General features: G+C 44.6%; 1 protein-coding gene across 5 annotated transcripts in view; it reads right to left on the bottom strand.

The window, feature by feature from the left end:
• PLEKHA7 (pleckstrin homology domain containing A7) overlaps window positions 1-6,329 on the bottom strand; it is a 155,238-nt gene extending 148,909 nt beyond the window's left edge. For 4 of the 5 annotated variants that reach the window (XM_027852608.1, XM_027852612.1, XM_027852609.1 and 1 more), the window contains exon 1: window positions 3,225-3,281. In XM_027852608.1, the coding sequence (XP_027708409.1) occupies window positions 3,225-3,244 (20 nt within the window). In that variant the 5' untranslated portion in view covers window positions 3,245-3,281. Of the gene's footprint in view, window positions 1-3,224; window positions 3,282-6,311 lie in introns of those variants that run through there. The other variant, XM_027852613.1, reaches the window with a different exon arrangement.
• Window positions 6,330-21,675: the final 15,346 nt, after the last annotated feature.

The raw sequence follows: 21,675 nt of genomic DNA on the forward strand, positions 1-21,675 counted from the left end.
GGAAGTTTTCAGAAGCAATTGTAGGCAATTCAACAAATATTTATTAAGTGCTTTCAGTAGGCAAGGCACAGAGATGGTAATAATTAAAATGTTTAACTTTAAAACATTTATTAAACACCTATTAAGTACTTATATGTCCAAGCACAGGGGAAATAAAGACAACCTGCCCTCAAGCAGGTTACAGTCTATGAGGGGAAGCAAATCCAAGGTAATTTTGCGAAGGAAAGGCAGAAGGGACTACTCCACACCCTCCCTGCCACTGTTCCCTAGTGACCTAACATCTGTTGGGGGTTTTTTTGGCAAAGATACTGCAGTAGTTTGCCATTTCCTTCTCCAGCTCATTTTACAGATGAGGAAACTGAAGTAAACAGGGTTAAGTGACTTGCCTAGGGTCACACAGCTAGTAAGTGTTTGAGAGAAAATTTGAACTCAGGTCTTCCTGACTCCAGGCTCAGTGCTCCATATACTGTGTCCCCTAACTGCCCAGACCTAATATCCACTCTGTATATATTCTGTATGTAGGGTTATTTGCCTGTGGTCTTCTCTCCCCCATTAGAATGTGAGTTACCCGAGGGCAGGGACTGTGGTTTTGCTTTTTTTTTTTTTTAAATCTCCGTAGTACCTGATAAAGAGTAAACTCTTAGTAAATATTTGTTGACTGACTCCCTGATCTCCTGAGACCTCCAGGTCTCTTTAATCTATTCAGTTTTGGAATCATTGCCTTAGAGCTGAAATAAATTGATAGCTGAGTCAGCAGGTACTTCTGGTTCTAGACCATGATTCACATTCCACCCTGACCACCCTGGCCATATCCTGGCCAGCCACCCTACAGCTCTAGGTATATACCAGGGAAGGTTTTTTAAGAAAGGGAAGGGGAGTGAGGCTGGGCACCAAGAGTCTCTTCCCAGCTGAAAGATGGGTGAATAGGATCATCTAGACAGAAACAGTGAGAAAGAATTCAGGATTACTCAGCAACCAAATTCAGCTAGCATATAGGTTCCATGAAGGGGTATAGAGTACTATTAGAGAGAGCTGGAAAATAAGGGCACTTCCAGCTTGAAATCTATAATCCTAAAGTAGGGTGAAGACCAGAGAGTGGAGAGTCTTAAGTGTTTAGACTTGTTTTGGTAGACAGTGGGGAGCTCAACCAGGCAGTCACCAGGCATTTATTAAGCACCTACTACGTGCCTGGCATGCCCGTGTTAAAAATGTTAGGCAGGTCAGCTAGGCCTAACCCAATAAGACCAAGTCTTATCCAATACAACAGACAGAATCTACCCGATAACCCCTACATTTCATCCCTGCTCCCCCCATAAACTCACAAAGATGGCCTTCCGTTCCCTTAGTTTCACAGGAGCCACTCTTGCCACCATAATTTCAGTGATCCCCCTTTGCTGATCTCTCTGCTGATGCCCCCTAATGCTATAAGTCAAAGAATATCAGGTGGAGGAAATCAACAACTCATCTGGCTCAAACCGCCTCCCCCCAAATCTCCTTATAGCTTTATCAAACTATGAGATCAGCGGACATAGTCTTCCTGATTTTACAGAGGGGAAATGATTTGCCTGAGGTCATGCAACTATTAAGGGCACAAATAAGACCAGGACCCTCATCTTCTGCACCAGACTGACTCCAGCAGCTGCCCTCCTCCTCTTCCTTCTTCCTTCTCCCTCCTTTTCCTCCTACTTTTTCCTCCTCCTCCTCCTTCTTCCTTCCTCTTCCTCCTCCTCCTCTCCTCCCTTCATAAATATCCCTTCCAGCTTCCCCCTACAGTCTCCCAGGGGACTCAGGACCTCTAGCTGTAGCTGAAATCACTCGTAGAGGCCCCAGAGATCCCTTACTCAATTTCCCCAAGGGCTTTTTTTTTCCTGATGGCAGAGGCAGCTCCAGCCCAGAATCAATGAATATTCAGCCACAACAAAGAGGTTGCAGAGGTGAGCAGGCATTAGATGGCAGCCTTCCCATAATAGAAAGAGGATCTCTTTAGTAATCGGGTCCATCTCTCTGCACTCACAGTCCAGCACAGCACAGACAACTCTAGTCCGTTAGTGTGGCCCTCCATGGATATAGAGGAGGGATGGGAATGAGAAGCCTCCACACACACACAGCCAGGTATGAAGACAAAGATGAGCCCCCATACAGGTCGCATCCACTCAGTTGCTAGGATTTTAGAGCTAGAAAGTAACTTCAATCCAAGTCACTCATTTTACAGAAAAAGGGCTTAGGGCCCAGAGAGGGAAAGGAATTTGCCTGAAGTCACATAGCTAAAAAGGTTGCCAAGCAAGGTTTCAGACCCCTCTCTAGCCATTATTCCTTCTTCCCACTAAGGCCACAATGCCTCATTTCCCTAAGAGAGTGAGATTACTTTTTTTTTTCTACAAGATAGTGGCTACTCTAGTAACCTGCAGTTCAGGGTGAGCGGCCAAATTCCAGAAGCCACACCCTCAAAAGGGAGGGAAGGTTGGTAGCTGCAGGCCTGTGGGGCCTAGAACTGGCTGGAGGAATGCTTTCTCCAAACTGGATTTCCAGGAAAGTCAGGCCAGGAACAGAAGGGAGGGAGGGGGACAGAGGAAGGAAAGGCAGTCTCTTCCTTCCCTCCTCCCCTCGGCATACACACTCCACTCTTCATGGCTCTAGCCACAACCAAAAATCCATCCACAGGCCACCTCTAGGCATTTGTGGAGTAGGATACCAAAGCTGCCCCACCCCACCTGCTGGACAAGGGCCAGTCAGACCTGAAATCTCCTCACCCTTTCAGGCCCAACCCTCGGGATGTCTCCCACCTAGGTCACCAGGGGTCTAGGTCTTCTGCCCAAAATTCAGGGCTTTAGGCTAGGGACCCCAGCTTCCACAATCCTGTTTTGTCAGGGAGACTGAAGCTGGCACAGAAACCCTCCCTTCCTGGCTCCCCATCCCCCAGTCGCTCCACCAGGACAATCCCTTCAGACCTAGCCTGCACCATTAGGCTGATAGTGAAAGTGCAGGGTCTGCCTTTCCCACTTTTCAGCACTCCACCCAGAAAAACTAGACTGTATTAGGACCTGACCTCTAATCTCCAGCCTCTCAGAGAACCCACCCTCTCTATCCAACAAAGAGAAATTGAATGGGTGGGAGGATAGCTTTGTTTCTCCTTCTCCTATCACCCAGGGCTCAACCCCCACCCCCTAGACCCAAACCCCAAACAAAAGGCTCCAGAGAAGGAAGGTCAGACAATAGCCACAAACCTGAGGTTATTGTTCCCCATCCAGACCTGGGATCACTCAGGAGGGCTCCCACTTGGGTTCTGGGGGAAAGGGTAGAAAAAAACAAAACACCTTGGGTTGGTACTAGTTGAGCTGGGTTGGGAGGCATGCCAAGGATCTAGAAGGTTTTCCAAAATGTTTAAGACTGCTGAGCAGCTAGGTGGTACAGGGAATACAGCCTTGGACTCAGAAGCAGGAAGATCTGAGTTCAAATCTTGCCTCAAACACTTGCTAGCTGTGTGACAAGTAATTTAACTTTTGTCCGCCTCATTTTCCTTAGTGGCAAAACAGGGATAGTAATAGCAGCTACACCCTAGGGTTGTTGTGAGGATCAAATGAGATAATATATGTAAAGTGCATTGCAAAACTTTAAAATGCTATAAAAATGCTGGTTCTTATTATTCTGATGGTGGTGAAAAAAATTTTTTCTGCTGGGGAGGGGGAGGGGGTAGTTGTCCTGAATTACCATGGTGTAGTGAAAGACCTCTAGAATCTGAGTTAGACGACCGGGCTTTAAATCTTGGCTCTGTCACTTAGTCATCATGAATTAATAAACATTTATCAAGTGCTTATTATGCATAAGGCACTGTGTTAAGTGCAGGTGATACAAAGAAAGACAAAAGACAAATGTCTGCTCTCACTGTCAATGACTGGGCAAGGCATTCTCCTTCCCTTTGCCTCAGTGCAGGCTGTTTAATCAATTAACCAACATTGATTAAACATCTGTGCCAGACCTACAGGCAGGTAGGTGGGATAAGGTTAGAACACTGAGCCTGGAATCAGGAAGATCTGAGTTCATATCCAGCTTCACTTACTAGCTATATGATTCTGGGGAAGTCACTTAACCTCTGTCTGTCTCAGTTTCCTCATTTGTAAAATAGGGATAATAATAGCACCTATCTCTAAGGAAAAAAGAATTAATAATAATATTAGATAATAATAAGTGCACTTAGCACAGTGCCTGGAATATAGAAGGTGCTATAGAAATGTCAGTGTTAGCTAGGTGGCATGGTGAGTAGATAGAGCTTTGGGCCTAGAGTCAAAAAGATTCCAGAGTTCAAATCTGACCTCAGACACTTACTAGCCATGTGACCCTGGGCAAGTCATTCAACCCTGTTTTCAGGTCAATGAGCCAGAAAATGAGCTGGAAAAAGAAATGGAGAACCACTCCAATATCCTCGCCAAGAAAACCGCAAATGGGGTCACAAAGAATTGTAAACCGACTGAACAACAACAACAAAAAGTTAGCTATTATTATTAGCTATTAGATGCTAGAGATATAAAGGCAAAAATGAAATAGTCCTTGCCCTCATGGAGCTTACATTCTATGGAAACATATAGACATAAAATACTAATTCCAAGTGAAGGCACCAGTTACGGGGAAAATTGTAAGGTGAGGGGGTTGGATGAACTTTAAGTCCTGAGATCCCCCAACCCCTATGTAACGGGGGGGGGGGGGGGGGGGTGTCACATCGGGACAGACAAGGCAGGCACAATGGAATATCACTTTAGCTCTGTTAAGTGAGTCAGTCTCTCTTTCTCCCTTCTCAAAATGAGTCTGACGACTAGGCGAGGGGGGCTTGACAAGCCCCCTCCCCCAACTCTATCTTCTATTGGAAATGTCAGCCCTAGAGAACTACCCACCCACTCATTTTACAGAACAAGAAACAGCAGCTCACAGGGAAGTGACTTGTTCAAAGTCGAGAGTTTATGAGTGAGTGGTGAATCCAAGCCTTGGCCCCAGGTCCTAGGCAATACAGTCCAGGAACAGTGAGACTGGGAGGAGGCAGGCCTGAGCTTTCCCAGCCTCACTACAGTTCAGGGTTAATAAGACCCTTGAACAAGTTCATGCCCCACCCAGGATTGTTAGTGAGAAAAGTGCTTTGTAAACTGGAAAGCCCTCCAGAAACATGAGCCATTGTTTCCCTTAAGTCCCACTAAAGGAATTTTAACCTTTATTATCCCAAGTGTGAACTTGTGTCCTGAAGCAAAAAAACATATATTTCAATCCTCCATATTTCCAGGTTTGCTTTCTCTGCCCATTCACATTAATAATTAACTTCACGACCACATCACTCCTCAGCAATGCCGTCCTGGATGAGTAATGGCATGGCAATCCAGGGGCTCTGGGTAGCTGTAGCTCTGGCCTTTTGTTAGGGTTTCATAATGGGAAGGGGCTGGTACCGGAGCCTCTCCAAGTGTACGAACAAAGACTCCACATTCCTCTGGGAAGGTGTATCAGAAACTAGATACCCATCCAGGAGACAGGAGGCTTATCCCTCACCTCTCACTCTACCAGACACTTGGGAAGTCTAGGGAGAGATAGGGAAGGAGGAGAGGGGCAGAGAGGGAGGACACTCCCAATTTACACACCCAGATTACAAAGAGCAAAACTGGGGTCACAGCCACCCTCCTCCAGCAGAATGCCTGGGGGAGATTTCACTTTCTCTTCCCCACACATTCAGCCCCAAATCATACATCATCTTTCCCAAGACTGGGTTCCCAATAACTTCAGCCCCACCCCCCCCCACCCTAACATTGCTACAAAACTGCGGATTATTGCAAGAAATGATAAACAAGGAAAAGAACCATCTTCTTACTGGGGGCCTTTTCCAATCAATAACTAATCTCAAATCGGGCACCAATTCAATAAGGAACTCTGGTTAAAAACTAACTCCCCGGACAGCGGCTGCTTTACAAGAATGAAGCTATAACTCAAAACTGTTGCCAAGATCATGCTGAGATGGGTACCCACCCCCCCTCACCTGGAGCCTCCAGACACAAAAAGGAGTTGTCACCGTAAAAGAGAGCCTAGCACACCAGTCCAAAGTGAAGCCCTAGGAAGTCTACCCCCAGAGAAAGAGAGCCTTAATTAACCGTTTACACTGAAATCTTGGCCACTCCAGCACCGGGCAGATGCGCCCTGTCCTGGTTGGGCTGTCCTAAGCCCTTTAGCCTAGTAAGAGCCGACCCATGCATGCACGCGCGCGCGCCCCCACACACACAGACTCCCGCAGACACACACTCCAGAGCCCACGCACACCCGAGAACCCACGCACCGGCACACACCTGCAGGCCACCTGGCGTACCCGGGAAACAGAGCTGGAAATTCCGGGCTGACTCCACATGACTGTCTAGGGATGGCACATTCAGGGGGAAGACAGGCAGCTCGGGCTGTCCATGGGCTCTCTCGGGAGGGAGGGAGCGCCAAGCCACTGGTTAGCGTCCCTGCTCCTGGGGGCGTGGGGCTGGCAGAGGCAAGGACAGGGAGCCGCTGCCGGAGATCACGAGCGGGTGCACTGGGGTGGCGGGGCCCTTGCCAGACATGGTGTGTGAGCGCGTCCCGACGCTCCCATCCGAGGTGGGAGAGCCACCACCCCGCCTGACATCACAGCCAGGCAGCCAGAATAGTGGTGGTGGAGGCTGCTGCCGCCGCTGCCCTTCAGCAGGGCACAGGCACCAGCTGCAATAGCAGCAGCAGCAGCAGCATGCTCAGCTCAGCTCCTCCTCGCAAGAGATGCTGCATGGATGCGGGGAGGGAAGGCGAAGGAGAGAGAGCGGACACAGAGAGCGGGACCAGTGGTGTCCTGGCAGCCAGCCAGGGGACTCTCCACCACCTAGGCTGCAAAAGACTGCGGGTGGCACGGGATTGACGCCTGCTTGCCCCCAAACCCTGAGACAGCTCCCACGACCTTGAACCTCAGTCACCCCAACCAGCCCAGGAATGAATGCGGTGGCGCTTGATCCCGCCAAGCATGGAATGAGAATGAATGAATGAATGAGTGAATGAATGAATGACTCGGGACATCACTAAGCATCAGATGACACCACACTACTCCAACTGCCTAGCCACCTCTCCCCTACCCTTCCTCCTCTTCTAGGTTCAATCAGGCGGTGGTGCTGACAAATTTCCACCCACCTCCCAAAAAACAATAGTCAATTTAGCTTAATTCCCCTCCTCCTCCTCCTCCTAGAAGCCTTCCCGGACTACCTCCAGGCCAAACTCTGGGCAAGCACTCATAGCTGTGGAAGCAACCTAGGGATCATAGTCCAGTCCTTAGATCTCTTCTTTCTCTCAACTCAGGCAATTCTACTCATTTGCAGAGGCAGTCTGTCTCCCATGCCTGGTATGCCCTCTCTCCTCACCTCTTAAAACCCTTAGCTTCTTTCAAAGCTACTCAAGGGCCATATCTTGTAGCAAGCTGATTCTGAATCCCCTCCCTTTCTCTCTCTTGCTAGGATCCTCTATCTCAAACTAGACACACACACACACTCTGTATTACTTATGTACACATATATTATTTTCCCCAATCGTTAGCTACTTGAGGACAAGAGACTTTTTTTCTTTGTATCTCTGGTATTAAACATATAGGAGGTGCTTAATAAATGCTCATTAAATTGATTTAATCTTATATGGTTTCATATTAAGAGACAACATGTCCTAGTGGAAAGTTGACCTCCAAAAAGAGATGTGTTCAAGTCCCATTTCTGACATACTGGCTATGTGACCTTGGGCAAGTCATTCTCTCATGGTCCCCCAAGCAACTAAGTCTCTAAGTTGTAGAATGGTGGCAAGTCTGCATTGGCAGAGGCAATTTTCTTATTAGAAGTTCCCCACATCAATAGGATCCCAGATCTACTAGGGAAAAAATGGTCTCATATCTACCATAGCATGTAATTTCATGAAACTGACCTCCTTAAGGGAAGCAGCAGGTACAGTGGAAAGTGACCTGAATTTGGTGTTAGAGGAAATCAGTCCTAATCTAGGCTCTGCCACTATCTGTGTGATCTTGGGGAAGTCACTTTATCTCTTTGGGCTTCAGTTTCCTCATTTGTAAAATGAGGGGGTGAGCCTCTACAATCCCTTCCAGCTCTAAATTTATGACCTTATCTTTTCCTATCCTTATGCACACCGTAGGCTTGCTTTTACTTATGCCCATTCCTATTCCTGGAATTCAATTAAATAAACGTGAATTCATTATCTGCTCTATGCAAACAGAACACTATGCATGGTGATACTAGGAGAGATACAAAGTTTGGTTCCCCCACCTATTGAATTGCTACCTAGCTTTAAAAGCCTACCTGAAATATCACCGCCTCCATAAGCTTCACCTGCTCCTGGTAGTTAGTAATAACCCCTTTGTCCTGGACCCAATACTGTTCATGCGTTACTTAGTAAGAGTTATTTTTGTATGCACCACCAGAAAAGGAGGTGGGTTAGTGAAAGGGGAACTAACGTATGGAGTGTCCCTGTGCCCAGACAATGTCAAAAGAACTAAAGTTCTTAATTTGGGATCTGTGGAGAAATTTCATGGGGTCTATGAATATAGGTGGAGGGGAAATGACAGCTTTATTTACTAAAGTTATCTAACTCAAATTTAGCATTTCCTTTAATTATTTAAAAACATAACTCTAAGAATGGGCCCATAAGCTTCACCAGGCTGCCAAAGGGGCCCACAGCACACTGAAGATTAAGAACCCAGGTTCTAGACTACCGGAAGTTCACTAGCATAGAATTTACAGAAGGACACAGACAGGTTTCACATAGAATGGATGAGAACTCACCGGACAACAGGGGTAGTAGTCACATGAATGAGTTCATAAATGTATAGAATTACCCCCTGGAAGCCTGGGCTACAGGAAGAGAGATTTTTTTTGGCCATAAGTGCTTGTTTTGACTATCTACTAAGGCACTGTTGGGATATGAATCTGCATTTGGTCTTAGAGTCCTAGCACAATGACAGTATGAGCACAGAGTCAGACTTCTATTCCCCTGCTAGAGTATAAGTTCTATGGGGCTGTTTTATCCAAACTTTAATGTCCTGCAAAAAGCCTAGCATGGGACATTGCACACAACATACAATCAATGTTTGTTGAATTATAAGGTCATACATTTAGTATGACTAGAAGGGACATTAGTGACAACTGGATTGGGAGGTGGAGTGGGGAGTGGGGGGAAGAAAGAGAGCACTGGGCCTGGAGCGCAGGAAGACCTAAGTTCAAATCTGGCTTAAGACACTTACTAGTTGTGTGACCTCAATTTCCTCATCTGTAAAAGGGGGATAATAACAGCACCTACCTCTCAGGGTTGTTGTGAAGATCCAATGATATATTTGTAAAGCACTAAGCACAGTGCCTAGCACATAGTAGGCATTTAATAAGTGCTTGTCCTTCTTCCCCCACCCCCATCCAAGCCCCTCTGACTCCAAATTCAGTGCTCTTTCCACTGTACCATATTGCCTCCTATGTGTCCTCCTCAGCATCTCCCTAGCAGCTCTTTGTATGATCTTAATACTTGTTATGGTTGTTATTGAAATCTAAGAAGTTTAAGGTACAGAGTGAAAAATACACCTTTCAATGTGAAGCTCAATCTGCCTAGTCCCAGGAGATCAGCATCAATTCAACTTAGCAAGCATTTGTTATGTGCTGGGCATTGAAGCTACAAAGACAAAAATGAAAACATTCCCAAGTGCCCATTTTGTTTCTAACTTTTTTCCACCACAAAAAAACATAAGCACCAGGTCTCACCCATATACCGAGGAGCAGTTAGACTATTTTATAAAGGGAACTACTTTAAAATCTCTCTGTCTCCACCTACCCCACCACCCACCATATCAGTGCCCTGGGAATGAAAAAAAGAAGAAGAAGAAATAAGGGCAAAGAGTGAGAAGTCAAAAGAAAAGACCTTGGGCCATTTATCATCATTCCAGGCAGGCATATGGAACTCCCAAAGCCAGAGAGCCTTCCGTGCCCCTTGATCTACCAAGCTATTTTCTCACCTCGACCTCTAAGCACCTTCTCTCTACACCACACACTCAAACACTTTGTTCTAACTATACTCGGCTTTCTCAAATGCCCTCTCTCCACATTCTTAAAGGCCCAGCACAGATGTGGCCATTTCAATGAAGACTTTCTTGTTTTCCCCAGCTGGAAACAGCCTCATCAGACCTTTTAGCATCTAATCCTCAGCTTAAATTCTCCATTCCAACTTGGATCACACCTAATTCTCTATTTCCCCAAACTACAAGCTCCATGAGGGCAGAGACTATAGTTTATAAATGTGCATGTGTCTCTTAGGACAGGGTCTTGCACAGAATAGGAACTTACTAAATATCGTCACTCAATGAATGATCTTATTCTATAATAGTTGTGTCTTGTCTCCAATTCGACAGTGAGTTCCCCATGCCTTATGCTGGTGGTGCTAGAGAATATTTTCTGATTGACTGAAGCCCTCCCGCCTAAGAAATGTTATTCATCTAAGTCAAGTCAACAAGCATTTACTAAGGGCTTACTATGTGCCAGGCACCGTGCTAAGTACTGGGGATACAGAAAGAGGCGAGGTATTCTTTGTTCATGGAGCTCACAATTGAATGGGAGAGATAAAATACAAACAACAATGTACAAATAAGATAAACTGGAAATGTTGTTGTTTGTCCTTCATTCTCAAAAAGGACCTCAACAGGTGGCGCAGTGGAGAGAGTGCCAAGCTTAGAGTCAGAAAGACATCTTCCTGAGTTCAAATCTGGCCTCAGACACATACTAGCTGAGTGATCCTAGTTAAGTCACTTAACCCTGTTTGCCTCAGTTTCCTCATCTGTAAAATGAGCTGGAAAAGGAAATGGCAAACTACTCCAGTTAACTGAAAATAACTTCTGAGGGAAGGCACTAAAATTGAGGCTGACTGGGATGGGCTTCTTGCAGAAGGTGGGACTATAGCAGAGCTTGAAAGAAGCCAAGGGGCTATATTATAAAAGCATAGTGCCCTCTAAACTTTTTTCAAAGTGTTTTCTATGCTTTTTCTGCAATAATAACCATTTTAAAATGAATCACAACCACATTACATTATTATTCCATTTTATAGAAGAAAACTAAGACCCAGAAAGGGCGACCAGCCCAACGTCACAGTCTAAACATCACAGGCAGGTTCAAAACCCAAGCATTCTGACTCCCTGACCCTCATTTTCCCACTGGCCCAGATCTCTATATGGATCTAAATGAGCCCATTTTCTGCCAAATCCACCAGAGCATGTCCCAGCTGGATTTATGGCTACCTGACTCATTAAATGCTACACCAGGGTCAGATTCCAACTAAGGAAGAAACCCTTTGCCGAGCATTTGTCACTTCCCCTTATCTAGCAGCTCCCGTGGCACAGGGCCCTCCAGAGCCCTGCACAGGTGTCCCTGAGGGGGGTAGCTTTCCAGAGGGCAGCAATGAAAGGTATCTGCCAGGCAGGAATGGCTGCAATAGAGCAGGCCTTCCTGCACCAATCTCACAAGGTGTCCATCACAGACAGTCATACAGGACACAATACATACACAGTGCTGAGTGAAGAGAAGAGAGGAAATGTCTGCCTCCAGTTTCTCAACTGTCAAATGATGGAGGAGGGGTAGATAAGATTAATAGTAATCATGATAGATAACACTTAAATAGTGCTTAATATGTTTCAGGCAGATACTGTGCCAAATGCTTTACAACTATTATCTCATTTGAGATTCACAATACTCTGGGAGGTAGGTGATATCATTATCCCCATTTTATAGATGAAGAAACTGAGGTAACCAGGGGTTAAGTGACTTGCCCAGGATCACCCAGCTAGTGTCTGAGATTGGATTTGAACTCAGATCTTCCTGAATTAAAGGTCTAGTGCTTTAACCACTGTGACACCTATACCTGGAAGTGATGACCACTCATCCTCCTTCCTGTTTTAAAGCTCCATCTGTCTATGTTTTTGTCACTTAGTTTAGACTTCCCTGCTTCCTAACCACTTACACAGAAGTGGGAAATAGGAGATTGGGGTAATTGTTCCAGCTCTGGCAGTAACTGGTGGTGTGACCTTAGGTAAGTCACTTTACATCTCTGGGACTCAGTTTCCTCCTCTGTAAAGTGAGAGGGCTGCAGTATATCCAGTCAGTCAGTTAATCAAGAAGCAGTGTTTTGTTTTGTTTTTTAAGCACCTGCTATGTTCCAGTTACTGGGTTAAGCACTGTGGATACAGATAAAGGTAAAAGATGATCTCAGCCCTCAAAGGGTTTATATTCTAGTGGAGGAGACAGCATATAAACAACTATGTACAAACAAAGTACCAGGAGAATAAATGGTGGGGTAATCTTAGAGGGAAAACACTGGAAGAAGGGGGGGACCTGGGAAAGGCCTCTTGCAGAAGGGGGGTTTGAGTTGAATCTTGAAGGAAGCTATCCAGAGAACAACTAGGATAATGTGGGGACCCCAACCATGTTGTGTGAAAATTAGCTGGAGGAAATGGGGACACATCTTAGAGAGGATATGAGGGGGCTTGTCATCTATCTTAAAATATCAGAAAGGTTGTCATACGAGGCTAGAAATAGGACTAATGGGGGGAGGGTTTGTTTATATAGGGGCAAATTTAATTTTATTTATATAAAACTTTTTTCTTATATTTAGAACTGTCCAACACTGAAATGGGATGCTCACTGTCATGGGAAGTCTTCAACAGAGGCTGAAGGATGTGAAGAGGATTTCTTGTCTGGACCGCCTTCATGTTCCAAGTGTCTAGGGTTCCCTTCCTCTAAATCCCATGAACTTATGACAGTCCAGTCATGGCCTCCCATCCTCACTGGGAAACTAGCTCCTAGGCAGGGGTGGGGAACCTACGGCCTCCAGGCCACATGTGGCCTGCTAGATCCTTGGGTGTGGCCTTTTGACTGAGTCCAAGTTTTACAGAACAAATCCTTTTATTAAAAGACTTTGTTCTGTGAAGTTTGGATTTAGTCAAAGGACCGCACTAGAGGACCTAGAGGGCCATATATGGCTTCGAGGCCACAAGTTCCCACTCTGTTGGGTAACTCTCCTTTACCTACAGCACAAGTCTCCTTCCAAAGTTTCAAGAGACACTTTCTCTTGAGGATACCTTCAATAGGAGAGTTGTTCAAACTGTGGAATGTAGATTTTTGTTTTGGTCTGAATCTGGAATTTCATCAGTGCGGAAACTCTTTCCACCAATGCATGTCAACAGCTTTTCTGCAACTAATTACAGTCTCAGAAAATCACCTAGAGCACAGAAATGCCAAATGGTTTGCTTCTGGTCACATTGTTTGTAAAGGCCTGCCTGGCCAGGAGTCTTCCGCACTCTAGGGTCAGCTTTCTGCCTACCACATTTCATGGCCTCTCATGCAATACTAATGCACCATATGAAACTATACATATAAAAGCTACAAAGAAACATAGGAAGACACAAGAAGTGATACAGGAGGCAGGAAGAAGGACTGGGGCAACAATGCACACTGACTATGTAATAGCAATAGTAACAACAATGAAATTCACATACAGAAAGAGGAGAAGATGCAAAAGGGGACATTGTGTTACTTTCTTCCTAAAGTTAAAACACATTCAAAATCGTAAAGTTGTAGAAGTGTATAATATGTATTATGTATGATTTTTATCTTTATTTTATTTATGTTTATTGTTTATTTATATTTTGTTTTTATTTTTGTTTGCATATAAGAATATTTGTTTTTGTTGATGGCTAAAGTTTAGAAGAAAGCAAAAGAGAGAGATGAGTATTAGAAAGTTTTTCCTTATATCCAGAAAAATTTGATTTTTCTGCAATCTTCTGCATCATTCCCAATTCTTCCCTCCACAACCAAGCAGAACCCAGTGGTCCTTCAAGTACATGAAGGCATCGAATGACACCCAATCAGACACTAAGTAAATACGAAAAATTATAGTTCACATATCTATTGCACTTCCTTATAATAATAACCTGTGTGTTGGGTGTTTAGTACAAGTATCATTATCCCCATTATACAGATGAAGAAAGTGAGGCTCAAGAACATAAATTACCTGACCAACATCACCCCGTAATAAATGGCACAGGTAGGATTTGAACTCAAGTCCTTTAACTTAGAGACAATGATCTCTCCTCTGGACCACACTGGCCCCCTATCAAGAAAAGCTTTTTTGAAGAGGTAGATTGACACAACCCATTCAGTAATGATGGCAGAGTTGATTTGATCTTGGTCCATGGTTCCTTAACTAGAGTGGGGGAGAAGAAAAAGGAAGGAAAGAAGGAAGGAAGGTAGGAAAGGAGGAAGGGAGGGAGAGAGGGAGGAAGGAAAAGAAGAGAAAGAAAGAAGGGAGAGAGGGAAGGAAGGAGGGAAGATTTATTAATTTATTAATAATATCTAAACACTATGTATCAGGCACTGTGCTAAGAGCTTTACAAATATCATTTCATTTGATCCTCACAACAATCCTAGGAGGTAGGTGATATTATTACCCCCATTTCACAGCTAAAGAAACTGAGGCATACAAAAGTAGAAGTGACTTGCCTAGGGTCACAGAGCTGTTAAATGTCTGAGGCTGGATTTGAACTCAGGTCTTTCTGATTCTAGACCCAGTGCATTATCCACTGTGCCACCTAGGTGCAATGAGAAGAGAGCCCAGATCAGAGCCTCGGAAGTGAAGCTGGAGAACAGAGAAGAGCAGACAAAAGAGCCTGAGCCATCCTATCCTCAGAGGGCAACAGGAAGAGCAGGGAGAACAGTCTGAAGCAGGGGTTCTCCCTTGAACCACCCTAGATGAAGGGAACCAGGGACTTTCTTTAAGCAACGTTCTTTGGCAACGACTTCTATCCAAAACGGCTGTTTTCTCCCTCCACCCCCACCCCAGTTTCTGCTCAGCCCCTGCAGCTGAGCCCCTGGGAATGCCAACATGAGACACTGGAAGCAGCAGCAGCTTCTCAGGGTCCTGCTGGCTGTGGCTGACCTCCAGCAGCAAGCCTCTCTACTACTTCAGCTTCATCCTTTTTTTGGCCCTCCTATCAGCAGAGCTCCATCCTGGGGGCCCAGGAGCTGGTGGTAAGCACTAGGGCCTCAGCACGCTGATAATGAAGGGCTTTTTAAAAATAAGCCTCCCTTATTAAGGATGATTGATGCTGGGGCAGGAGCACTTCCAGAAACAAGCCAAACTTGACTTGATAAAATACTTTCAGTATTGATGCCTCTTGGCAGACAGAAGTGAGCTGAAGGTCATACAGAGGTTTAAAAAAAACTTACACACACACACACACACACTCATTTCACCACTTAGAGCTCCAGCAAGATATCCAGAACATTAGGCAGAACATATTTTTCTCTGGGTTTTCCCAAACTGAATGTGTCCAAGAGTCCAAGGGAAGAGATTTCTCCTCGTGGCCACTGCCATGTGGTTTGGTGGGAACACAGGGCAGTCACATTTGTGCTTATTAACCTTCAGATACCAGTGTCCCTGATGCCGTCTGTCAGTCAGGGAGATCTCCACTCTTTGGATGGCACTTGGAATTAACAAGCAAAATAAATCTGAAAAATGACAAACTGCTTTCCAAGAATCCTGATAATTGTCAGCCTGGACGTGGGCTGTTGTAGTTGTAGTTGCTGTTGTTGTTGTTTTCCGATCTTCTGATGGCCTGAATAACTTTCCACAGAAAGGGTAGGTTGAATTTCCCATCATCTGTGCCAGAAGCTGGCGGGCCCTGTTCACTGAGCACATCAAACCCATAACAGCAATTTTCAATAAACAGCCTGCTCCATAGGCTAAACAATGCTTGTCAGCGCTACTGTATGGAAACTAGAAGAAGCTTCATACTAAACCAAGACACAAATAGGCTGGCGAGGTAGCTCATCAGATCCGTCAGATACAGTTTGCTGGATTTGCTATTTCTTCCCCGCAACCACCCCTCCCTCCTCCCCAGCAGTGGCGGCAGGAGATATGGGGAGGATCCTATTAATAGGACTGATGCTTAAAAACCTACATCCACCACTGAGTGAGTTTTAGAATGTGTAATGGATAATAACCAGCAATAGTCAACAATCAATAAGCAGTTATTAAGCACCTACTGTGTGCCAGGCAGGACACTGGGACTATAAAGACAAAGATGAGACAAAGACAGTCCCTGTCCTCAAAGAGTTACTATCCTACTAATCGACTTTGGAAACATCAATGTTAATGAAGAGCCTGAAATATCTTGTTCCACCTTCCAAAGGGTAGAAAGAGTGCCAAACTTGGAATCAAGAGAGTAATGGGTTCAAATCCTGCCTCCAACACACATGTGCATGTATGTATGTGTAACCGTGAGACAGGCACAAACTCACTGACCTTCAGTTTTCTTTTTCTCATTGGTAAAACAGGGCTGATAGTGCCTGTAACCCCTACCAGGCAAACGTGTTGTTGGGATCATATGAGAATTTAATGTAGGGAAAGAGTTTTGTGAACCTGAAAGTCATAACTGAGCATCAGCTATTACTATTAACCAAGGCAGGCTAAATTCAGTTTGGTTTTAAATGTATTTTATTGCTTTCCCATTCTCTGAAAAGTCATAGATGGTAGACCCACCACACTTTAGTAGGTGAGCTTTGTACACTGCTGGTCAAAGTTCAACTTAAGTGTCACCTCCTCCAAGAAGCCTTTCCTGATCTTCCCCTTCCCCCAAATCACTAATTTGTTTGTTTTGCACATACCTATACATGCATATCTTGTCTCCCTGGATAGAACGTAAGCTGCTGGAGGGCAGAGATGGATTCACATGAGTCTCTGTAACCGTAGAGCCCAGCACAGTGTCAGACACACAGCAGGTGTCTAATGAATGCTTTGATTGATTGCTGTTTTCAGAGAATTCATCTCTTGGTAACTAAGCCTGTCTAATCTTAGTTATGCTGATTCTTGGCCAACAGAAGCACAGTCTGTCACTGGGCCCACACTCAAAAGTTTCTCCAGCCTGGTAAAACCTTCTGGAGCTGGTGCCCTCCTTGCCCGGCCTTTGAGAGCCCAGAATTACCCCCACACCACTGTGAATCACCAAACAGAGTCTTTAGAAGAAGACTATATACATTAACTCTTAACTTTTCAGAGTATTTGATCAAATAGAACATCCCATTCCCCAACCAAGCTGCACAGCAGAATTTCTGTAATAACAATGTACATGCTTGTCTTCATTGACAGATAAAAGGATCCTGGCATCCACAGTGATAAGCACCCACCTGACAAGCCCACATTCACGCTTATATTTCAATTCACTTTATAGCAAACCGGTTACTTCCTACCTCTGATCTCCCAAATCCCAGGATAAAGGCGATTAGTCCATGAAACACCTGAGTTGTTGCCGCTTCTGTCTCTCCCCAGTGGCTTTTTTATTCAACAGTAACCTCTTATTTTAATGCTCCAGGAGACGAAGAGGATGAATTCCATAAACAGGCTCCTAGCCCAAACAGCAAGAGAAAGGGACTCCCACCCTACTCTCCAGAGACCAACGTGCAGCCCGAGCTCTCTTCAGCCAACTCCGACAAGGCCTGGAATGTGGTGACAGATGTCAGGCAGCAGCAGGAGCAGCCTGGGCCACAATGCCCTTGCTGGGATGTCCTCTTTGCTCAAGGAGAAAAACTCGCAACTTCCACACAGGCACCTGTAGAAGCATCAGTCTCAACCCACTCTGTGAGGAATGCATGTGACTCCAGCTGGCCTAAGCACACCCATCCGCTGCCTGCAAAGAGCCTCTTGGAACAAGCAAAGCCAGCAACCCGGGACCCAATTCTTTTTTTTTTTTAATTTATTTTGATTTATCAATAATCACTTCCATATGCTTTTGAGTTTAAAATTTTTCTCCCCCTTCCTCCCCACCACCCTCCCCAAGACGGCGCACAATCTGATATAGACTATACATTTACATTCCTATTAAACATATTTTCACATTAGTAATGTTGTAAGTAAAAATTAAAATCAATAGGAGGAACCATCAGAAGGAGAAAACAAAACTCAACAGAAGAGGGAAAAAAAAAAGTAATTCGACTTCCATAGTTCTTTCTTTGGATGTAGATGGTATTTTCCATCACAAGGCCTCTGGAGATGTCTTAGACCCTTGTATTGCCAGGAAGGGTTAAGTTTATCAATATTAGACATTACACAATGTGGCTGTTACTGTGTACAACGTTCTCCTGGTTCTGCTCACTTCACTCAGCATCAGACCATACAAGTCTTTCCAGGTTTTTCTGAAGTCTGCCTGCTCATCATTTCTAATAGCGCAGTAGTATTCCATCACATTCATATACCACAACTTGTTCAGCTACTCCCCAATTGATGGGCATCCCCTCAATTTCCAATTGTTTGCCACCACAAAAAGAGCTTCTATGAATATTTTTGTACATGTGGGTCCTTTTCCCATTTGTATGATCTCTTTGGGATATAGCCCCAGAAGTGCTATTGCTGGGTCAAAGGGTATGCACATTTTGATAGCCCTTTGGGCACAGTTCCAAATTGCTCTCCAAAATGGTTAGATCATTCCGGGACGTAATTCTTTAGCGGACTAGGAAAGATAGAACCCCCTTTGCCTGGCATTCAAAGCTCTCTCCTCCACCCCCATATGTTGTTACTATACTTTTCTGCCTTATCTCATATTACTCCTCTCCATGCCTTCTGTGTTGGAAGACCCAAGTTCAAATCAGGCCTCAGATACTTACTAGCTATGTGAATCTGGGCAAGTCACATAACCACTGCCTGCCCAGTTTCCTCAACTGTAAAATGGGGATAATAATAGCATCTACTTCCCAGGGTTGTTGTGAGTATCAAATGGGATGATATTTGTAAAGGGCTTTGCACAGTTCCCGGCACATAGTACGTTAACAGATTGTTTTGTCTTATTTGGGGGTTTTTTTGTGTTTTTTTTTTTTTTGGTTTTTGACAAGGCAATTGGGGGTTAAGTGACTTGCCAGAGTCACACAGCTAATAAGTGTCAAGTGTCTGAGGTTGGATTTGAACTCAGGTCCTAACTCCAGGGTCAGTAGTCTATCCACTGTGCCACTTAGCTGCCCTAGGTTAACAGATTAATATTAAAAGATGTTTATTTCCTTCCTTCTCCTTTTCTTTTCCCCCCTTTCTTCCCCCCTCCCTTTCTTTCCTTCCTTCCTTCCTTTTTGCTTTTCTTCCTCCCTCCCTCTCCTTTACCATCCTGCCTCCCTCCTGCCTTCCTTCCTTCCTCTCTCTTTCCTTCCCTTCTTGCTTTCTTTTCTCTCCCTCCCTCTGGTCAAAGTGAACTACTATCTTTTTAAGAAATATATATATATATTACATGCAACTGGGAAATAAGATATATAGGCAATGGAGTATAGAAATCTATCCTACCCTACAGGAAAATAGGAGGGGAAGGGGTGATAGAAAGGAATGGCAGATTGGGGGAAGGGGTACTCAGAATGCTCACCATCTTGGGGGGAGGGGAGAGATGGGGAGAAAATTTGGAACTCAAAATCTTGTGGAAGTGAATGTTGAAAACTAAAAATAAATTAATTAAAAAAAAGAAATATATATTCAAAATTGTTATTAATACTAGTTTTTATTGTTACATCACATTTGTTTCCAAATATGTACCTCTCCCTACCCCTCTGCTTTGTTTACAGCTCTTTGCAGCCACAAAAAGTTCTGCTATTAATATTTTGGTGCATGTGGGGCCTTTCTCTCTGTCCCTGACCCCCTCAGAGTATATGTCCAGGAGAAGGACAAAAGGGACCATATCTCTTGTCCTCGGAATGGACCCTGGGTTTTCCTACATCTTCACATTTGTGGGGAGGTCTTTGCAAGCACCTAGCCCAACCTGTCCCAGAAAAGGGTCCCTGCTACAACCCACTCAACAAATGGTCAGCCTGCCTCTGCTTGAACCCACAGCCTCTTGGGGCAAGCTCTCCTTCCCTGGGCCTGCAGCATCCTCCCCCTCTTTATTCCTTCGTTAGATTCCTACCCATCCTTTCAAGACAAATTCAGGTGCCTGCTCCCTCTGGAAATGTTTCCAATTCCTCCCCAGCTGCTAATGACCTGTTCTCCCCACTTTTCTCATTTCACAGAGCACTGTTCTGTAACTCTTAAACCTACTCCTGTATTATTGTGCACATCAGAGTTATCCATGGATGGGTCACATCCCCTCTATGAACAGTGAGCTCCTTGGCACAACTCGCTGGCAGCCTGGTCACAGAAACCCAGAATATCCAACTCTGAAGGAACCTCAGAGGTCATCTTATCTACCCACCTTGTTGTACAGATCAAATGTGATACTGTGGGTAAGCACCCTGTAGGACTTTAAGCGACATAAAAAATCAACTATTATTAATATTATCATCATCATCATTATCATCATTATTATTACTAATCTGCTCTCATCATTTTTGATGGAAACCATTCCCAGACAAGTCACTCCATAGCTGGGAGCTGCAGTCTATAGAATCTAGGACTCAGTCATGAAGACTTGAGTTCAAATCCTGTCTCAGACACTTAACTAGACAGGCAACCCTAGAAAAACCATATATCCTCTTTCCTTATCTGTAAAATAATAGCACTGACCTCCCAGGGTTATTGTGAGAATCAAATGGGTTAACATATGTAAAGGGCTTTGTCAATCTTAAAGCACTATATAAATTCTAATTATTCCTCTATTCTTAATTCTCTTGGAGGCAGCTAGGTGGCACAGTGAATAAAGTGCTTACAGAACTTTGTTCTGAAAAACCTAGATTCAGTCGAACGGCCACACTTAAGGATCTAGAAGGCATGTGGCCTCAAGGCCGCAGGTTTCCCACCCCTGTGCTAGACCTAGAATCAGGAGGACATGAGTGCAAGTCTGGCCTCCGACACTCACTAGTTCTGTGACCCAGGGCAAGCCACTCTGCCTCAGTTTCCTCGTCTACAAAATGAGGGGGATAATAATAGCACCCACCTCCCAGGGTTGTTTTGAGGATAGAGTGAGATGATACTTTAAATAATTTTGCAAACTTTAAAGCACTGTATAAATGTTAGCTATTGTTGTTATTACTACTAATATTACTCTATGGAATGAAGTGAAGGTAGCAAAAAAAACTATGTATAGTTGAATAAAAGTATTAGGGTGTAGGCTCATCCTCTGAGGGTTCACTAAAAGCACCCTCAGGACACCTCCAGTAGCAGACAGAACAACAGGCAAGAGAGGGCCCTCATCCCGCTCCCATGCGATTTTGACTTTCTCTGCTGGGTCTCTGTATTCTGAAAACTTTTCATTCCATTTAGCTCAGAGTCCAAAAGTATTTGGTAGGGAGACATCTATTTTTTTTAAAAGACTGTTAAGTTTCATGGATTATTATTATTGCTACCCCTACTACAGATGGGAAAAGTGAGGCCAGGAACTAGAAGATGAAATGATTTGATCAGTGCCATACAACTGAAGCGAAACTCAAACCTAGGCCTCATAACCTTCCAGTCCATCACTCTGTTCTCTCCAACATGTTTCCCCATGAGTATTTGTTCTTTGGTCAAGTACGGACTGGGACTTACTCTGGGAGGAAGCTAAGCTAAGTGTATGTTCCACAGTTCAGGTTGAAGCCTCACCCAGATGAAAGGAAAAGGAAGATTGTGATGAGGAGATTCCCACTCAGAGACAAGTAAAGAGATGCAGATAGATCATACGGTCAGCAT

The sequence above is a fragment of the Vombatus ursinus genome, unplaced genomic scaffold (genome assembly GCF_900497805.2).
Source record: "Vombatus ursinus unplaced genomic scaffold, bare-nosed wombat genome assembly UNPS02009770.1, whole genome shotgun sequence".
NCBI lineage: Eukaryota > Metazoa > Chordata > Mammalia > Diprotodontia > Vombatidae > Vombatus > Vombatus ursinus.